Below are 22147 nucleotides of genomic sequence, written 5' to 3'. Positions count from 1 at the left end.
AGCAGCTCAACTCCCGTATGAAAACAATACGTAAAAAGTATTTGTTGTCAATGTTGACGAATTTGTGAACCGGAGGAAAAAAATAACAGCGAGGTAAATGATGAAAAATGTTTGAATGGATTTTCGACCCATGGAATGCTAGTTTGACTCCGTTCGTGACAAGTTTCGGAAGCGCAGTGCATACAATATTTATCACGCTGGCTTTAGCATTTTGCACACGAAGCGAACTAGAAAAACTATCTATGATGTCATCCAATAGTCACATTACAGATGGAACTTTTCGGCGGGCGAACGTAGCACAGTCTGGTTCGGTTTTATAGACGAAGAGGCTTCAATGGAATACGACAAAAACCTAAGTAAGACCGAGCTGGCCGTAATAACACAGAATGTATTGTTATTTGTTGTTCGGCACAATCGGAAGTCGTCATCGTTTAAAGGGCAGGCAACTCCCGTAAACCCCTCACCAGAGTGAAGCCCCTTTTGTTAGATTGAACCAGGACAGACTGTGACAAGGTGACATTTTAAGCCGCCCCGTTTAGTTCCGACGAAGCGAAGATTCGCGCGGCGCTCCAAATTTGAGTCTGTAGATTGTCGAGAATGCATTGACTTTTGATACCTAACTGTAGTTGTGGAGATTCCGGACCAAGTTTCAAGAACGTATGACGTCATAGCTACACGTACCGTTACTTGTCTTGGCTACATCTAGATCTCTCTAATGTCAGCCCCTCCCCGCCCCACCCCCCCTCCCTCCCACAACCTCACTAAAATACATGTACGTTGTGCAAAGTGCTTGTCTTTGCCCGTGTTTTTTTTATTGAGGACTATCAGTAATATCATATGTATGTCAAATGTGCAGACCTGCTAGTGACTTATCCCCCTTCGTTTGTTCACGCAAGCACACGACTAACTGCGCAAGGAAAAGATCATGTAATCCATGTCAGAGTTCGATAGGTTATAGAAACACAAAATATCCAGCATGCCTTCCCCGAAAGCGGCGTATGTCTGCCTAAATGGCGGGGTAAAGACGGCCATACAAGGAAGAACCCACTCGTGCAAAAAACAACCACACGAGTGTCCGTGGGAGTGTCAGCACATGAACGCAGTAGAAGAAGACGTAATATGAGAGAAGCTGGCATACAAAGAACTATCTTAGATTGCAACCACTAATTAGTTATTTCCTAACTTCATAATTATGTGCGTGCGTTCGTGCCGGGATGACTGGTAGGACTTCTCTCTGTGTGTGTGTGTGTGTGTGTGTGTGTGTGTGTGTGTGTGTGTGTGTGTGTGTGTGTGTGTGTGTATGTGTGTGTGTGTGTGTGTGTGTGTGTGTGTGTGTGTGTCATTTGTGTGATTTTCCCACGTGTTGTTTCTTGTAGGAGCAGCTACGTACAAGATGGCGTCTTCACTTGAAGGTACGAAGAATGGTCACCTTGTCTCAGTTTGGAACCCGCTTGAATGAGCAAATTAAATTCTAGCCCAAATGTGAAGCAACACCTGTGTAATAATCCTGTTGTGACATATGTAAGCGGTTTAGCAAGTATCAAACGTTAGTGATTGATACACATTATGTTAAAAGTGACCCCTCATGAATACCATGGACAGTATGAAGAATTGCAAAGAGAATAAGTGCATTGATTCACAAAAGGCTTCTTAACATTTTGTTTGTTTTGTGCATATTATCTTACCATCATAGACAGCACTCATATCATCATATCTCTTTTTCTCTCTACTGTTGACTTACCTTGGTAGTTTAAGACCTCTTGATGAATACATTTCAGGATCACAAAAAGATCTGAAAATTCTCATATTTGGCAAAGCTGGTTCTGGAAAAAGTACTCTCGGAAATTTGATCCTCGGAAAGAAATGTTTTGGAACGCAGCATGGCATGGAAATGAAAACCAAAGACCATCAAGCTGCATCGGAGTATTTCCAAAGACTTCGTTGTCACATTCGGGTATGTACACGTTTTTTTCTTCTGTGTAGTAAGACCTGTCAAAATTAATATGCAGGCTGTATATACAGTGGAGCCCGCTTATAAAAAGTCGATTGTAAAAACGTTTCTCTTTCTTGTATCCGATTTTGTTTATCTGGATACCTCGGATCAGAAAATTATTTCTTAATCTTCTTTTCTTATCCAAGGATCTTTCTTTTTTTGTATCAGATTTAGACAGTAGGAGTTGCGTCCGGCGCTGTGTGTGTTTGTGTGTGTTATTAGTGTGTGCGCAGGCACCGACAGGAACGTTTAATAATTAAGGTATGAATGTGTATGTTTAAACGTTGGACTCAAAATGTTATGTGGGTCATCGTTTTTTTCTTATCCGCGATAACTAATTCGAAGCGTTTACAGAAGATGCCAGAACGTTTCATCGGCGTATTCCCTCATCAATGAAAGCCAGGAATGTAATGTTTCGCTAAAACTGTGTGTCGATCCTTAGGCTATTTCCAAGCTGAAACCAATTGTCTGCTAAATCGGCCGAAAAACACCAGAGATCTAATTGAGGACAGAAGGATAGACAGACACAGACACAAACACTGCAAACAACAGAAACAAACGCATGACAAAATGGAATGAAATCGATACGCCCCCTTATTTATGGAGAGGTCGGGGTGGTTAAGAATTGTAATGGGTTTCTACTCGTTGAAAATAATAGGTGCTGGGAGTATACACATGTTTAAGCTTGAGCATCATGCATTGAGGAGTCATTCAGGATTTTTTGTTCAGGTGTCTGTCTAAGATGACATTGTATCGGATGTTAAGACCTCAATCTGACTAAACACGGTCGTTAAAGGGAGGGAGTCTTCTATTGAGGGTGGTTGGGGGAATGAGGGGGGGGGGGGTGTATTTACACTCGTTGATTTTTCAAATATTAAACATCATTTTATGACACTTTCAATAAAAACTGTCGATTGTATCACTCATAGAAATATCGGAATTTGAATCACAAGAGTAATATTGTATTTCCTATTGCCTCATATATTGAAAATGTATAGTGTTGTGCGTTTGATTAAAAAGTCTGCTTAGAAATAAAGACAACCGTTGAATAAACAATCTCTTTCTTTTTGGAACGAGACAGATACAAATTAAACTTCGTCTACTCTTTATCATTTTCTGAGACCAAAATTATTTAGTTTTGTAGTGTTTAATGTTGCAAATATCTAAACATGAAGAACTTCGTTGAACGGAAGTTATGCTTCAAACCTTCGACTTCCAAGCTCAGAAAAGCCAACCAATAAATAAATGAACATCATAATTATTGAGTCTAGAACACGAAAATGACGTAATAATGAAATATGAGAGATTATGGCGTCGCCATTTTATGACGTTCTTTTGCAAACATGCTAAACCTTTAGCCTCCAAAGGTTTTTTCTCAAATTATCTTCAGGTCGTTCTCTACTGTCTCTGTCTATCTCTCTGTCCCTCTCTGTGTGTGTGTGTGTGTGTGTGTGTGTGTGTGTGTGTGTGTGTGTGTGTGTGTGTGTGTGTGTGTGTGTGTGTGTGTGTGTGTGACAGTGTGCGTGCGTGCGTATGTGTGTGTGTGTGTGTGTGTGTGTGTGTGTGTACCCATGTTTCCACAGGTTTGGTTGCCTAAATCACCATAAGGCAACCATCCACACGTGGATGGCAACCTAAACTCTGGATGGCAACCTAATTGTGTGGATGGTCGCTTCATTTAACACCGTTAAATTGACTTTTTTGACGGAAAGAATGTCATAACAATGTTCAAAATGACATTCTTTCCGTCCTCTATAGGCGACGAAATAGGTCAAATTTTGTGCATTTTTTAGTGCAAAATTCTTCGATGCCGGAGCGAGTACTGCACCCAGTGCTGTTGTAGTGCAAGTGCACTAGAAAGGCACTACACCCAGTGCCGCCTCTTAGGTAACCATCCACACTTTAGGTGTGTGTGTCTCCCTCCCCTTCTCTGTGTCTTGTTTGATAAGGAAGGTTAGAAGTATTTCTGTGCATTTGATTGACTGAATGTTAAATCACGCCTCGGCGATCTTGTTTTCTAAACCCTAATTCCACCCTCTGCTTCTTTCCGTCTGTAAACTGGAAGGGGTGATTATGTAGAGGTTACATGCCGAGTCTCAGTTCTCGCTGAAGCTCGCATTTTTCATGATCCGCAAACTTCGACCATTATTTTTAATAATCACTGAGACGAGGTATGTATATAGGTTACACACTCTGAGTTCTAAATATCGTGCATATTTTCCCTCGGGTCGATTTTCAGGTATTACCGAGCCTCTTCCCTCGGGTCGATTTACCTGGAAATCTACCCGAAGGAAAATATGAATGATATTTAGGACGAGGTGTGTAAGCTTTTTATCCCATTACTCCGACGTTTTCATTAAAAAAAAACACCACGTTTTGACACAAACTCTGCGAGTGCCTGTTATCTGCTGGCCAAACCTTCAGCGACCGCAAATCGTGTCATCAAATTCATGTGCGAAACGAGAAACGAGTCCCCTTTTGTCTTTTTGGTAAACGCGCCATAAAACGTCTGCTTTTGTATTTAGTCTTCAATACTGCTTAAGAAAACGAATTACAGAGATTGTGCAGTTCAATGCATTTGAAACTGTGCAGTGAGTTACGGGCCGGTTTCAGTCGGTGACCCAAGTCGATTGTCAGAGGCATTCGCCAAAAAGACTGCGAGTGTGTGATTTTACAGGCAATGAGAATGTTTGCTGAATTTGTGCTTATTCGAGCTGTTGTGCTTCAGTGTTCAAATTTGGATTACTTACTTCTTCAATCGTCATTTAGGTGAGCCTTACTTTGATGTCTGGCTTTGAGTCTTAGGCCAGTAAGTTATCTGTTCTGTACAGCGGTAAGCTTAGTTTTATTCTGCTGGTCTATTCAATGTAGGTCAAAACTTGTAAATCTATCTCATTTTCTGCCTGCATGACCTGAACCTACACACCGTTGTTTACTTTAAATGTAAGCTTGGGAACGACAGTTACGGTACACATGTACTTTTGTGCATCCGTTTGAACTTGTGAACTCGTGGTACCTCTGTGCTATCGAGGATTCAAACCTGTACTATCGGGGATCCACCAAGGTTTCCGAGACTGTGTTTTGTCTTTATTGGAATGGTCTGGCGGAAGAGCCGATTCTTAAATTTGCATAGGTAAAACGATTGTTTTTTGGTTCAAGTCTTTGGAGTAAAATTGTGATTAATGTTTTTGTGAACAAGAAACAATTGACAGGTGACTTTATTCCATCTTCCTTTTTCTCTCCGCCGCGAAGTAATTTTGAATAGTTGAAGGCGATGTTAGACACCGACTAAAGAAAGAAAGAAAGTAAAGGTACCCCGACACCCCTCGAGTCGAACGTGTGTTAACCTTGTGACGCAGGCACGCGGGATGTTGGGCCTGGGGGCCACTGAGACTTTCTTTCTGCTTGGAATTTCGGAGTGAAGACAACGTATATTTTGTGCGTGTGTTTTCTGGACGCCTTGTTGTGACATGTTTGGTCACAGGCTGAAATCCTTTGGGATGTGAGGAATTCTTTTGCTGGTAGGTTAATACAATTTTTTTCTGTAAATGGGTAAGCAGTGAGAAGAAGAGTATGCTGCTTGGGGGAGGATTTATTTGAATGTTCGGGTAGATTGTTTTGTAAGCAGTGAGAAGAAGAGTATGCTGCTTGGGGAAAGGATTTATTTGAATGTTCAAGTAGATTGTTTTGTGAGTTGGAATGTTTGGGAAGACTTTTGTTTGTTGAATGCTTTAGAAGACCGTTGTTTGAGAGAACGGTATTGTAGGTATGTTATTTGATAGGAATGATGTGTTTTGTTGTTCAAAGAGTTAGTTTGTGGTAGTTGAAATTGTTGAGTTGTTTACGTATGCTTACGGCGTGCATTCTGTGGTTTCCAGGATGGCGGAGTGTGCGACGGGGTTTTTAGTTGGGTTTTTGTAGATGGGGTTCTCGTAGACTGGTTTTTGTAGACTAGTTTCGTAGATTAGTTTTCGTAGACGAGTTTCTGTGGATTAGGTTCCGTAGACTAGTTTTTGTTAGAGGGCTCAGTTAGGTTTTGTTAGATTTGTTTTTTTAGAATTGTTTTTAGTTTATTTTTTTTCGTTTGTTTTAGATTAGCGTTTCATTGTGGTTTTTTGGGTAAAAGTTGAGAGTGAGGATTTAGAGTAGAGTTTTAGAGTGTAGTTTGGAGGAAGGATTTAGTGTGTTTTTTTGGGTTAAAGTTGAGAGTGAGGATTTAGAGTAGAGTTTTAGAGTGTAGTTTGGAGGAAGGATTTAGTGTGTTTTTTGGGGTTAAAGTTGAGAGTGAGGATTTAGAGTAGAGTTTTAGAGTGTAGTTTGGAGGAAGGATTTAGTGTGGTTTTTTGGGTAAAAGTTGAGAGTGAGGATTTAGAGTAGAGTTTTAGAGTGTAGTTTGGAGGAAGGATTTAGTGTGTTTTTTTGGGTTAAAGTTGAGAGTGAGGATTTAGAGTAGAGTTTTAGAGTGTAGTTTGGAGGAAGGATTTAGTGTGTTTTTTGGGGTTAAAGTTGAGAGTGAGGATTTAGAGTAGAGTTTTAGAGTGTAGTTTGGAGGAAGGATTTAATGTGGTTTTTTGGGTAAAAGTTGAGAGTGAGGATTTAGAGTAGAGTTTTAGAGTGTAGTTTGGAGGAAGGATTTAGTGTGTTTTTTTGGGTTAAAGTTGAGAGTGAGGATTTAGAGTAGAGTTTTAGAGTGTAGTTTGGAGGAAGGATTTAGTGTGTTTTTTGGGGTTAAAGTTGAGAGTGAGGATTTAGAGTAGAGTTTTAGAGTGTAGTTTGGAGGAAGGATTTAGTGTGGTTTTTTGGGTAAAAGTTGAGAGTGAGGATTTAGAGTAGAGTTTTAGAGTGTAGTTTGGAGGAAGGATTTAGTGTGTTTTTTTGGGTTAAAGTTGAGAGTGAGGATTTAGAGTAGAGTTTTAGAGTGTAGTTTGGAGGAAGGATTTAGTATGTTTTTTGGGGTTAAAGTTGAGAGTGAGGATTTAGAGTAGAGTTTTAGAGTGTAGTTTGGAGGAAGGATTTAGTGTGTTTTTTGGGGTTAAAGTTGAGAGTGAGGATTTAGAGTAGAGTTTTAGAGTGTAGTTTGGAGGAAGGATTTAGTGTGTTTTTTTGGGTTAAAGTTGAGAGTGAGGATTTAGAGTAGAGTTTTAGAGTGTAGTTTGGAGGAAGGATTTAGTGTGTTTTTTTGGGTTAAAGTTGAGAGTGAGGATTTAGAGTAGAGTTTTAGAGTGTAGTTTGGAGGAAGGATTTAGTGTGTTTTTTTTGGTTAAAGTTGATCGAGTGAGGATTTAGAGTAGAGTTTAGAGTGTAGTTTGGAGGAAGGATTTAGTGTGTTTTTAAAGTGTAGCTTTGGAGGGAGAATTTAGAATATAGTTTTAGAGTGAAGAATTCAGAGCGTTGTTTTTGGAGTTGTTTAGTCCTGTTGTAATACATTGAAGGTTTTTGTATTTGAAAGTAAACCCCCGTTATCCCACACATTCCCCTTTTCATCTTATGGAATAAAAGAACCTGGTAATATAACTTGTGTCGTTTGCTTGAGTGTTTGGGCTCGGTAAGAAAGAGTAAAGTAAATTGACACTCGGTTACATTAAATTGAAAATAACACACGCAAGAACCGACCTTCTTCGTAACCTTTTATTTTAACCGTATCTCAACTTTGTAAGTGGCAATTTCCATGTTGCTTATAAAGCTTAGCCTGTATTTCTGTAGACAGATCTGCAGCAGACGACAGATGGGACAGCCTTGTTCTGTTGAACCAGATTTAGCAATCAATGCTCTAAAAGCGATAGCAAATGAACAAAACTGTAAGCATACTGTTTTAGTTTAATTCTTATTTCGTCGCTCAGGATTTTGTTGTCGGGATTGATCTAAGCGGTTGCCGATGAAGAGTACTAGAGTTGTGCGCCTTGAATCACTGTCTGTCTCTCTCTCTCTCTCTCTCTCTCTCTCTCTCTCTCTCTCTCTCTCTCTCTCTCTCTCTCTCTCTCTCTCTCTCTCTCTCTCTCTCTCTCTCTCTCTCTCTCTCTCTCTCTCTCTCTCTATCTCTCTCTCTTCTACCGCTTCGGCCAACTCATAATCTTCACTCAGCACTTTTCACCCCAACAGATTATGTGTATTCTTTGTTGTTTTCTTTATTTCTTCAATGTTAAAATGTATGTAGATCGTTAGCTAAACGTGAGTTCGACTTTTATACCGCAGAATATTTCAATCGTTTTGCTAAAGAAAGTAGTGTCCGAGTTAACGATAAATATGCCGATGACCTCTATAAGTTATTCAATTGTACTCTGAGATCAAAGACAATGACCAATGACAGGTGAGATCGAGACTCGGTTGTGATGGATAATTCATATGGTTGTGATGGATAATCCAAAATAATCACCTCCTCAGCTAACAGAGACAAAGAGGCAGGTCATGGGATAAAACCTCTTTATTCCTCCTTTCTTCAGTTATTCAAAGAAAAGAAAAGAGGAGTTTTGTGCGAAAGTTTGATCGAATCCTATTAACTCAACCAGTCTACCTGCGCAGGCGATTGAATAATGCGCGGTTGTATAGGTCAGGGAAAATCATTCAATTCTGTCAACACTTTTTGTCAGTTTCCCTGTTTTGGACTAAAATCAAGTACACAGTTATGTTGTTATTCTGCTGTGGCGGTAAAGGCAGATAGTGTGTGTTCTGTTCATGTTTTGGTATCGCTGAGGAAATGTTCTTTCTTCGAATGGGACTAGCAGACGAAATTTTGCACCCGTGTTCCAACGTTAAAAACTGTATGAAGTTGAGTTTTCTGCAACAAAATAATGTATGAAACCGCTGTATGTTCTTTAAATTGATGAGATGTGTGCACTTGGTTGCGTGAAATCTGTTTATCAAATGAAATATTGTCGAAAACTAACCGTCGTATTGCAGTCTTTTGTCCAAGCAACTCAGTTCAGAAAATTTGGAAGGGGAACTACTCTTATCGCTAGACAGAGTACGAGAGTTACTTGCCTTGGAAGTTTGCTTGCACTCATAAGAGATCTAAAGCGAGTTTCTCTGTACTGATCGTTAGATTTGGATTTAGTAAACAACCAAACTCATGGATTGTATATGGATATTAATGTGTTCAAGCCTGTATAGTTGCTAGTTTAAATGCAGTATATTTGTATTGTTTGGTCTAGAGATGTATATTTCGTACATTAGAGCGTTCGGAACTTTTCAATCGCTAAAGTAGTTCCCTCAAAGTCTAGCTCATCAGCCTGTGAGCTATCGAGGATTCAGTCCCGTTGTTGGGTAAGTGATTTTGGTTGTTGGGTAAGTTACCGAGAAATAACTAGCCCTACACGTTTACAGAGAGAAAGAAGCAGAGGGGGGAATAATAGCCATTAACCAGATTGAATCCTCGATAGCTCTTAAGGTAGAAGTCAGTTTTTGAGGACTGAGTTTCGCACGATCAAAATGTACATAACAAACCTCTCTGGCGCAGACAAAACATACAAACTGCATTAAGACTAACAAATACACGCCAAATGAACGAAAAGAACACAACAGTACCCGCCTTCACCGCCACAACAGACGAAGTGAAAGTGTGCTTGATTTTATTAAGAAAGCCAAGAAACTGCTTATATCGCCACGCATCACCTGTAACAAGTTGCCTGAAGGAGAGATTAGGATTCGATCAAACCGGAGGCGCGAATATTCCCCAAATGTATCCCTGGAGAAGATACCTCAGCCATCCTCGAATCGAGTGTGTAACCTATCTATATACTTAGCCACACCGGGGACTGCGTTCCGCCTGTTTTCAGCTGGTCCCGTTGTTACTCCCGTTTTCAGCTGGTACCGTTGTCACGCAAACGTAAGTGTCTTCATAAAAACACAAACTACGACTTTCACACTGAACCAAGCTAACATTGATGAATATCAGTAGAAAGGGAATGACTGTTTTCTTTGCAGACAGCTATATATACTTACGTCTATTGCTTACCGGTTCATTGACCGTGGCCGAATGTAGGGCCTGCATGCGTTTGTTTTTTGTTTTTTTAGTGAAAATGAACGTTGAACGTAATTTTCTCTTTGACAAGGATATGAATTACAAATAATCCTCTATTTTTACTACTTTGGGTATATCTATGTTCATCTGTATCTGTACACGCACACACAAACACACATACACACACACACGCACACGCACACGCACACACGCATACATACACAAGCAGGCTGTTCTGTTATTGCTCTGCGTACCCTTCACTTTGTCGGCTGTTTTATGTATCAAATAATGTTTTTCTGTTGATCTTAAGTCGAACATATAACTGAGCATCGGCATCTGTCCACAGGTCGTCGACACGCCTGATATTGAGTGTTTCTCAAACAATGAGAGGGCAGTGGAGGAAAGCATCAATGTGTGGAAAGCAGTGACAGACCAAGATCCTGATGCAATTCTCTACACCATCAGATGCGATGACAAGTATGATCATTTCTCTTTGGGGGTGCAGTATAAAGTCACGAGGTTAAGCATTATCGCGAGTTTTATACGCGAAAGAAATAGCATTCAATGTTTTTATTGGGTTCTCGATGTGTAAGTTCATCTGATTATCAATCCAAGTTTTTTTTTTTAACTGTGGACAAAAATTAGTAACTCACAAATGAGGCATGTCATTATATTCCAACTTATATTCCGCTAAAGGTATTTCATTTGGCAATGTGACACACCTTTCGAATCAAACATTTTGTACACAAGGGTCACGCGACCGCCGCTGTAATGAGGGTACCTAAAAATCGATCCAAATAAACCTATGTGGTCCTACTTAGAAAATCGACGAAAACTAAGAATATGCACAACTTGGCAATTACTAAAAAGGGTAGACATTCCAATGAATGATACAAAAGAGTGCCATGTAAAATAACTTCTTTATATATATATAGTATAGTACTTTTACGCAACCTAGCACGCTCACACACACGCACACATAGAAGGATATAACACACTAACACACACACACACACACACACACCACCACCACCACCACCACCACCACTACCACTACCGCAACCATAACATTCACGTCACAAGAAGTTCCTTTTGGGTGTCAAAAACCGAAGGCAAGTTTTTTAATTTCATAGGGACAAAAATCACATATCATTTAAAGAACACTTGGGGTTTAAAAAATGCCAAGTGACCGGTCAACTGCTTGACAGTCAAATACCTGATATCAGCTCACACAATTCAAAAATGCACCATAAAAAGCATGCAGGAAATAACGCACGCTTCTTAGCGTACAACCACCTCATGTCCCAAATAGATCCTTTTTCTGGGGACACAAATATAAATTAGCATAGCAACGCACGCTTCTTGGCCGAGGGGTTGTGGCAGTAAAACAAGTGTTTAAATTACATTTATACTAAATAACACATATCAGAAGTTATTTTACATGGCACTCTTTCGTGTTTCTTGTGTTATATCATTCTTACTGGTGTAGGTGTCGATCGTGCGAGTAGTCGTAAACAGTAGGTTTTTACGTCAATGTTGAGGGGTAGCATGACAGAAAGCGCTGTATTTCAGAAATGACCAGATGTATTGCTTTGAAACATTCAGATCATATGCCTTGATATGAGAATTACTTTAAAATGGTCACTTTGTTCGATGTTTTTGAGATAGAGCAACACATCGTTTTCTTTTCTCGTTTAGTTGGGGTACGAAAACCTTCTAACATTTTTTGTTGAGTTTAAAACATGGTACAGTCTCTATGTCGTACTTTTTACAACGCAGGTACTCTTTTGCGGAGACAGAAGCTTACACATATTTGATTTTAATGTGTCGTTCTTGTTCTTGGAATTGTGAGTCGTACAGACTATACTAAGTGCAGTTGTTGGTGTGTGAAGTTGGAAAAACACCAAAAATGTTTTCCCTTTAGTACCTGAGCTTGCATGACCCCATCTGGACGTCATCAGGCTAAATATATTTTAACGTTTTAATGAAGGATAACTGTTCTTTGCATTGCGTGGGTAGCAGATTATTTTCTTACACTCGACTGCTTACCTTAGAATCTTGGCAGCTTTATTTGTTGCAGATAAACAGACTAATGATTATAACACCTACTGCCACATTTCATTTGGGTATGACCACTTGTGTTAGTCTTTTTAACACATGAGATAAAAATGGAACGGCCACGTTGTTTTCCAGAGACAGGGATTATCGCAGAGTGCTTCTTATTATACTCTGCAGTTACGCTTGACTGGGCATCGCTGTAGCACAACAATCATAACGAAAATGTCAATTGTGTTTGCAGGACTAGCTAATTTACACCAGTAGTCAAACTTTGGCAGTCTTTGTATCACATATTTGTTTGCATGTAAACTTATGAATGTTGTGGGTGAAGGTCAACAGATCTCTGACAGTTTAGAACACTTTTCTTCCAGAATCTAACATTTAAACAAATAAATATAACGATACCACATGTTACCCGAAGCATATAGTCCTGTAAGACTTTCAAAAAAGATTAACTTATAGATACAAGTCGTTTTTGTTTGTGTGTATGTTTCATTGTTTGTGTTTTAACGTATGTTCTTCTGCAATGAGTTTGAATGCAAAAATTAAAAAAACAATTAGAAGGTATCTTAGAGGTGTACAAATGAACGACTTACAGTAGTGAAATCATTATTCCAATCCCTTTTTACATTATTAGTCAAGTTTTGACTGAATATTTTAGCATAGACTGGGAATCGAGGCAAGGGTGGACAATGGGATTCCATTTCAGCTCGGAAGCTTACAAATTAATTAATGAGTTTGGCCATTGAAAACCTCAAAAAGCTTATGAACAATCGAATGTTAGTAATTGATTCTTTATTATTTCCTGAATCCAAAAATATATAGATACTAGAATGAATACCTGCTTCGCCGGGTAGCCGGCTTCGCCGGGAAGAAGTACTTAGAGCCGTACGCCGGCTTCGCCGGGTCCGAACAATGGACCCGCCAAGCTTAGGTCCCTCCCAGATTCGTGGAATGGGAACAGCACGAAAATGATTCAGTGGCCATAATGCCATTCCTGACCATATCGAGTCCCATCCTTGTCGACGAATGTAACCGTGTTAATCACCTTTGGAGGCGAACTCCACTCAAACAGGATTGAGCAATTTAGAGCTTATCTCTAAGCCCTTTTGAACTGGTATGGCTTCTCAAAGGAAGGCCAGTACATACAATTACACAAAAGCCGCCAGACCACATCACAAACAGAACTGAACAATGCACAGGTGTTGCTCACATAAAAACACACACACACACACACACACACACACACACACACACACACACACACACACACACAAACACAGAGAAGCCATATCTATAGAGAGATAGATGACAGTGTATTTTTCGCGTGGCTATAAATTGATTCGACCTTTGCACTTTTACAGTGAGGATAATTTACGGGTCCAATTTACGTTCTGGACACTGCGGTGACCTTCTAAAAATAGTAACAGAACGGGAATTCCGAAGATGCCTCCCTCAAACTATAGTGCACCATACGAAGGAAGGGAGGTAAACGCTGAAAACCTGGAGAAGATGAGAAGATAAGGAAGAGTTACTTATAATGGTGAAATGAACACAAAAACCAAAATCAGTTCAGCGCTGCGCGCTGAGAGCACGTGTTGAAATATCTCATCGATGATATTGTGTCCGGGGTGTAGCTGAATACGGTGTCCAAATTTGAAAAAGATCCACCGAGAACTTTGGCGTTGTGATGTGGTGTAGCGGCTATGGTGTGTCGGTATGGGGGCCCGGGTAGCTGAGGTGGAACCAAAATCGGTTCAGCGCTGCGCGCTGAGAGCACGTGTTGAAATATCGACCAGGTTGTGTCCTGTACCGGGTCAACCTGAATATGCCCACCAAATTTGAAGCAGATCCATCGAGAACTTTGGCCGTGCATGGCGAATACACAAATACACAAATACACAGATACACAGACACACAGACACACAGACACACAGACACAAGTCGTATATATATATATATAGATATAGATGCCATGTTCACTCTGTAAATGTACTCAAGATGTACCTTTTCATGCTTCGCGGAGATGAGCTGGACCTGTCTAAATCTTAGGGTTTAGGCTAGCAAAGCCATAGAAGTCTCGGTGATGTCTTTTTTTTTACTGTTGATCTTTTTGTTTCAAGCCGACAGATTGACTTAATGTTTTTACATCGCTTCGCGTGACTTATTATTTATGAGAATATTGACAGGGTGTCTTCAGTCGTCCTATTAAACTTGTATGTGTGTGTGTGTGTGTATGTGTGTGTGTGTATGTGTGTGTGTGTGTGTGTGTATGTGTGTGTGTGTATGTGTGTGTGTGTATGTGTGTGTGTGTGTATGTGTGTGTGTGTATGTGTGTGTGTATGTGTGTGTGTATGTGTGTATGTGTGTGTGTGTATGTGTGTGTATGTGTGTGTATGTGTGTGTGTATGTGTGTGTGTATGTGTGTGTGTATGTGTGTGTATGTGTATGTGTATGTGTGTGTGTGTGTTTTAAATTTCAATATGTGTAACTTTTTAAGGTACACTAATGTTATTACTTTCTTTTAACTGGGCCCTCTTCTCGTTATACCGTAATTCTCTTATACTTACTTTTCTTACAATTTTTAATCTGTTTCAGGTACGGGGATTCCACTCACGAGAAATACAAAAGAATCAAGAAACTCTGGGGACCACGTTTCTGTGAAAACCTCATTGTGGCCTTCACTTTCGGGGACAACGCTGTCAGGGACATACAACAAGACATTGCATTGGCCGGACAACACTTGAAGGACGTACTAGCTCATGCTGACCAACGATATCTTCTATTTAACAGGAATTTCCCCCGGACGGAGCAGGTTGACAAACTAGTTAAGATGATGTTGCAAATGAGGCCACCTTCTGCTACAGGTATGACATACATTATGAGCAGTGCATTGAGAAAATGACGCAGATATTACAGGTGGTTCTAGCTATGTTTTCAAGGCAGTAAGAGAACAATGTGTGTCTGTGTCACTGCTGGTATCTTCTTGTCGAGTTGTTAGGCTTGTTGCTTTGTACGAATTTGCTACATTTTTTAAATAGCGACATAAGTATGCTGTGTGTGTGTATGTGTGTGTGTGTGTGAGTGCACGTGTGTGTGTGTCTGTGTTTGTGTCTGTGTCTCTGGTGTGTCTCTGTGTGTGTCTCTGTGTGTGTCTGTGTGTGTCTCTGTGTGTAAGTGTGTATGTGCGCTTGTGTGAGGTTGGGTGTGTGTCAAAATGTGTTGTGCAATATGGCATACACATTTTTTTAAATTTGTTGTTAACAATTACAGCTTTGTATTCCATGTTTATCATTTTTTACGAAGTAATTATAGTAAAATAGTCTTATGTTTCTTATTTGTTCGACCCTCTTAGGATTATGGAGTTTTATGCACTGCCTTTTATAGTTAACTAAACTTTTGTATTTGAAATAGCCCATTGCAGTTGGTGTAGGCCTTAAGCTTATTTTAATCGTTTGTCCAGTATTTAATTTAATTCTCTATTTTTGTATGAACTCAAATGGTTAGTGTTCTTAGTATGCCTTGCTAGGCCAAGTTCTATTTAATCAGAGTATGTCTGCGTGTGCTTATACCTAGTGATATTGTAAAGCGCATAGTGCTTTTAGTTATGCGCTATAGAAATCTCCTCAATAAATAAATAAATAAATAACAATTCAGTTTGTGAGGAGACTTAGTTTATGCCCGAAAACTCACCTCATAGGTTGTTTAAGGCCACATTGATGTCAGCAACTGTAGGGATTGAGTCCTGCGTGACGTCATCATGCCATTCTAGGAAGGCTACTCTACCTAGAACTTTACACTTGTTGACGATGACGTCAAAATTGATTTTGCAGGAATCGTTGGTCTACCAACAACCTCGTCATGAACGAGTGAGGGAGTAGGCCGATATATCAATCTGCTGCTATAAAGCACACCAGGTTTATGCCTCTTAGGACCTGCAATGTGCAACAACCTGTTCCAAACAGACCAGGCACATTCGTAATGGCAGTCCAACAAGAATGGAACCGATTTCCGAGGAAAAACTCGAACGGCTGCAGAGCTGAGCGAGACACATTTCGCATAAAAACATGTTCTTCATGTTTGCCAAAAACTGACTTTTTGCGTCTTGCCTTTTGGGTTCTGTTTCCCATTACTTTAAATTAACACTTTTGTCTGAAACCTTAACGTCCCCATTTGGTACCCATTTTCTCAAGTGTAATGAAACATTTTGTTGCAGGGTCTTATCCGCAAACAACCTTGGGTGAGTAATATAGGACAATGCCTTGATACTTTTAACATGAATGAAGTTATTCTAGCTTTTGTTTTTAAATTGATGATCTTTTTAATATTGCGTTTCAGATTTTATCTGAAAGTTGCTTTACCTTTTGTAACAAGATTTATACCTTTGATTCCAGCAACCATTGTTCTCCCTGCAAACACATTGATGAAGTACAAACCATGCATGTAGTGCTTGTGCAAGTTTCAAAATTGTGTCACCATGTGGGCTAGTGACTTTGAAATTTGACAAGCTCCAAAACAAGCCAATCAGGTCATGAAAGACCAAAGCGAAGACCCTTTTCTTTGTGTGGCAAGTAAAAGATGATGTAAAAATATAAACAGAATTTGATTTGAATTTAATCAAATAGCCTTGCAGCCTTGCTGCAAAAGTACTAAATACAAAAAAGAACAATGTATTGAATATGATGCTTTCTGGCTGGATATTTCCCCACAATTAACGTCGCTTGCTCAATGATTTTGTTACAAGGTCTTCTTTGCTGGTCTTAATCACAGGGGCTGCTCCATCACTGACACCATCCAGAATGGACACCTCACACACACACGACGAAAGAAAGCTGAATGTTGTCATCATTGGAAGGACAAACACCGGCAAAACCAAACTCGGCAGTGTGATTGTTGGGCAGCAGCTTCCCTCTAAAATGTTTGACGCGACGAGCACAACAGTCAAAATTGGAAGCACTAATATCACGGTAATGTACTCTTGCTGTTCCGTTTTTTGTTTCGCACAATGTGGTTTCATGCAGTCATACAAAAACTACAACACCCCTATCCCCATAAAACATTAAAGAATAAAATCAAAAACAAAGTAGAAGTGCAATGCCTTCCGCACAGTCGTCAAACAGCCAAAGTACTGCATACACCCAGAGTCAGAACAGTGTGCGTGATATACCTTCCAGCTTTGTCGACCACATACATATATATGCTAATAACATTTACATGTGTCTAGCGAATAGAGGTATATTAGTATCCGATCAGGTAACAACATTTCAAGTTTGTAGCTCAAGTTATCTTTAACTCATTTTAAAGAGAACATGAAAGTTGGATTATTTGACCTACAGTCCGAATAAGTAAAAACAAGAGGTCCATATTCAAGTAATTGACACAACTATGAAGTTTGTTCTCTGTGCACACACATATTTATTGTCAAAACGATACCTTTTGTGTTCCAGTATTGCAAGTTGTGCAAGCACAATTTATGGGGAATAATCTAATTCTGGCTGTAATTTATGTCTTCTATTTACCGATTATCACAGTGTCAGTCCCACTTACCCGATTAAACTCTCCAGATATATTGTTTTTCTTTGGGGGTTTCTGAAGGACTTAATATACGAAGAGCAACCCAAGATAATCGGTACATTGAAGACAGAAAGTATTCTCCGACTTTGTTACGCATTTTCGAAGATGATACTTTGTGTTTGGATTGAAAATGTGCTCAAAATAAGAAAATCCGATCAGTGAGGATCGCGTTTGAGTTTAGATATGTATATGATTCATTCATTATGTAACTGTTGCTGTAATAGGACATGCCAGAAAAAGTTCTAAAATTTTGACAAACCTTAACAAACCAAATGAAAAACATGCGCGAGCTGTAAGGAAAACAAAAATTGCATACACACATTTCATGCCTATTTAACAGCTACAAAGTAGGTTTTAATTAAAGGCATCCGTTTCTGATCACTGAGCTCCCCGAGCCTCTACATACAGTTCACACATACTTCCATTCGAACGCTCACCGAACGGGAACATCCTGGCTGCTTTCCGTCGAGAGTGAGACATTTTCAAAGAATTTATTTCGTGCAGTCTGATACCACAATCGGACGCCTCGTTTTGGTGCTATAACTAAATTTTAAAATCTTAATAATAGATTGACAGCTTGTAACACAAAACATGCTTAAATCATAACAGATTTCTTTTTCATCAAGACAAGGTCAGTACAACTCGAAGTTTTGACAGTTTAAAAACAAGTCGCGTAAGGCGAAAATACAACATTTAGTCAAGTAGCTGTCGAACTCACAGAATGAAACTGAACGCAATGCAACGCAGCAATACTCGTAGCATCGTCAGTCCACCGCTCATGGCAAAGGCAGTGAAATTGACAAGAAGAGCGGGGTAGTAGTTGCGCTGAGAAGGATAGCACGCTTTTCTGTACCTCTCTTCGTTTTAACTTTCTGAGCGTGTTTTTAATCCAAACATATCATATCTATATGTTTTTGGAATCAGGAACCGACAAGGAATAAGATGGAAGTGTTTTTAAATTGATTTGGAAAATTTAATTTTGATCATAATTTTTATATTTTTAATTTTCAGAGCTTGTTTTTAATCCAAATATAACATATTTATATGTTTTTGGAATCAAAAAATGATGGAGAATAAAATTTATCCTACATACGTGAGAGAGACACCCGTGAGATAATAATCGTTCAAATCACACGTGTGTATATCATGTAAATGAGGTCATGTCAAGCAAGTCTGGCAGGGACCTGTTTTTCCACTGCTTATGATGCCAAAGTCACCGAGACAAACGTCATTATAGAAACACAAATTGCGCTCGCTAATTACCCTCGATGAATCTTTAGAACTAACACGTCACGCCAAACTTTCAGAGTGACGTTTCTTTGCTTTGACGTAACAGATTGCACGAGGCTTTAGAAGAGATCGAGGTTCCAAAACAAGCGTCTTCAATTTAGCTGCCTCGAGTGCAGGACATTTTCAGTGAAATACACGTAAGTACAGTATGTAGGATAAACAGAATACTACATGGCTTGCTGTGTCGTACCAGATTTACACTCGTTGCTTTTTCAAATAGTGAACAGCTCGCTTTCGCTCGCAGTTCAATATTTAAAAAAACAACTCGTGTAAATCTGGTACGACACAGCAAGGCATGTAGTATTCTCTATGAACGTAAATTTGGATCGTTTTATAATTTTTTTTTTTTTTTTTACAATTTTCAGATTTTTAATGATCAAAGTCATTAATTATTTTTTAAGCCACCAAGCCGAAATGCAATACCGAAGTCCGCGCTTCGTCGGAGATTACTTGACCAAAATTTCAACCAATTCGGTTGAAAAATGAGAGCGTGACTGTGCCGCCTCAACTTTCACGAAAAGCCAAATATGACGTCATCAAAGACATTTATCAAAAAAATGAAAAAAACGTCTGAGGATATCATACCCAGGAACTCTCATGTCAAATTTCATAAAGATCGGTCCAGTAGTTTAGTCTGAATCGCTCTACACACACACACAGACAGACAGACACACACACACACACACACACACACATACACCACGACCCTCGTCTGGAGCCCGGTGCAGGTCACGCAAGGTCGTGTTTCTCAAGAAGACGAACTTTCTGCATGTTGCTGCTTTCTTTGAAGTCTACCGCGGCCGATAAGTTCATGTGACTCGCAGTCGTTTGTTACATTTTATTAGATTCAGAGGTACACACCAGGGGCGGACGAGGGGGGGGGGGGGGGCACAGGAGGCACGTGCCCCCCCCCCCCCCCACCCCGAAAAAAAAATTGGAAAGCTGATTGTATGACCATTTCTAAGTTCAAATGGCACCAGATGGCACCATTTTGCTTCTTTGGGCCAAACTTTTTTCCGGGGGGGCATGCCCCCGGACCCCCCAAGCAAGTATTCGGGCGCTTCTCGCCGGCCATCACATTCACTTTCGATTCAAAGTGCACCCCCCCTTACAAAGCAACTGATCCGCCCTTGCACACTATTGTGCTATTGCAGATACAGCGAGTTGCATTCAAATCACAAACTGACGACGAAATTGTGAAAAAAGGAAAGTGTGTGACACGGGTTCACGATGGCTCATGGGTAAAATAAACCACGAAATCTGGTGTTTGGTTTATGCAAGCTAAATAGCCATTCAAACGAACTGTGTCGTTTAATGCTATTACAAGTGTGTTCCATACAGTAAGAACTGCTCTTTTTGTGAGAAGATTTAAATCGTTCTGTAAACCATCTGAGGCTTACTGGGCCTTTAAGATTGTCATGCGAAGTTGCGTTTTTCTGTGTTCGCCCGGTACCCTTGAAAATAAACCAATTGTCATAACTCAACTCATAACTCATGACATTTTATTGATCCAACAAAGAAAATTAAATTGGTCATCAGCACATATAGGTCATTAATTAATAATTATAAAAGAATAAGAGAAGAAAATTCATAAAACCCATGATAACAAAAAAAATATCTAAAGTAATATATGTACAACTACAATACCCTTTTTACTTGCACACATGACACACCGACACACCAACACACATGCATACATACCTACATACATACCTACATACATACATACATACATACATACATACATACATACATACATACATACATACATACATACATACATACATACATACATACATACATACATACATACATACATTCCATGTTAAAGTGTAGTTAAGAACATCACAGTAAGTATATCATTGTTTGGATTAACAGATAAGTTTTTATGTAAATGATGATAACAACAATCCATAATTAACGCTATTGCACTACCAAAAGAATGTCAAACTTGGTAAGATTATACCTCAGTTACTACGGTATGCAGGGTTGCACATTCCATGCTATCTGTAGGAACAACTTGATAATATCAGATTTATTTTACTAACGTCAATGGGAGGTGGGGGGTAGAGTAACATAGATAGGATCACATTATTCTTCTGATATTATTCTGATACCTCGCTCTCTTATTTTTTTCTCTCTCTCTTCTGACCATGATTACTTATTAGCTAGAATGAGTGTGTGTGTGTGTGTGTGTGTGTGTGTGTGTGTGTGTGTGTGTGTGTGTGTGTGTGTGTGTGTGTGTGTGTGTGTGAGTGAGTCTGCTGTGCGTTAGGAAATTCTCTGTGACACATTTTTTGTATTTAACCGCAGATGACTAAACGTTTATTGCCTAAATAGAGGTACAAAATGTACAATTGAAAAGACGATGTCTTCAGGTGGTGGATACACCGGATCTCATTGACAGATCGTCCTTGGATCAAAAAAGTCAGGTATCAAAATGGAAAGAATTGAGTGGATCAGAGCCAGACGTGATCCTTCTTGCTGTGCGGTTTGACAAAAAGTAAGTATAGTCATTGAAATGACTTTACCTGCAATTTGTTTTAACATACACATTGCCAATCATTTTTTTCGTATTATTTTTAGCTACATTTCTCACAGTTAAAGAAAGTAGACTGTTCTGGTTCTTCTCTGAGGTGTCAAATAGGGTGGGGAGCGTTTCTATAAGCTTGCTTGGACCCAAAACTAAACTGGTAATAAGTAGAGGTGGATTTTGTTTTTTTCCTTGTAACATACTCACATAGCCTATACATACATTTACCGGGAACATTTACCTTTGTCAGCCTCTGCATATCTTTTATGAGGATTTGATTACGTTGTGCACAAAGAACCTTATTTTTCTTTTATAAGGTAGAAAAGCTCACATTGTACAGCATCGTATGAAATATCAAAGTGTGCCGCCATGTGTTATAAGGCGAATTATGTTGTTCATACATTGACAGCAAACAATGTTTATTCCATGGTGAAAGTATTCCTGAGTAGATAGCTTTCCTGAGTAATCTAGGAGAATCAAAGGATTGGACAGTGTAAGGCCGGTCGTTCACCGAGAGACCCACACAATTTACAGTTGAGGGTTTTAATTGGATGTTTTTGCAGTGATTTGACATGTCACACAGATACAAGGTACAATAACCTCAAGACACCTTCAAAGCCTTGTGTCATAGCCAATGGAAAATGCTTTGATGGTTAAATAAGCTTTTCGTGTACGCTGTTAAAGCCATGCGTGTTTGGCCTTCTTGTTTCTTTTATAACAATGTGCTGGTAATATCAATTGT

The 22147-nt window shown here is 39.5% G+C and overlaps 2 protein-coding genes across 2 annotated transcripts in view; one reads left to right on the top strand and one right to left on the bottom strand.

Annotated features, from left to right (window-relative positions):
* LOC138972510 (uncharacterized) overlaps positions 1 to 22147 on the bottom strand; it is a 323114-nt gene that overhangs the window by 25184 nt on the left and 275783 nt on the right. The gene's annotated exons all lie outside the window — the stretch shown is intronic.
* Positions 1778 to 22062, top strand: LOC138972415 (GTPase IMAP family member 8-like). The gene is made up of 7 exons (XM_070345073.1): positions 1778 to 1954; positions 10297 to 10427; positions 14607 to 14875; positions 16225 to 16248; positions 16779 to 16975; positions 21251 to 21375; positions 21969 to 22062. Exons 1-7 carry the CDS (start codon positions 1886 to 1888, stop codon positions 22060 to 22062), a joined length of 909 nt encoding a protein of 302 aa, XP_070201174.1. The 5' UTR covers positions 1778 to 1885.

The sequence above is a fragment of the Littorina saxatilis genome, linkage group LG8, assembly GCF_037325665.1.
Source record: "Littorina saxatilis isolate snail1 linkage group LG8, US_GU_Lsax_2.0, whole genome shotgun sequence".
NCBI classification, from domain to species: Eukaryota; Metazoa; Mollusca; class Gastropoda; order Littorinimorpha; family Littorinidae; genus Littorina; species Littorina saxatilis.
This window is presented reverse-complemented; position numbering and strand designations above follow the sequence as displayed.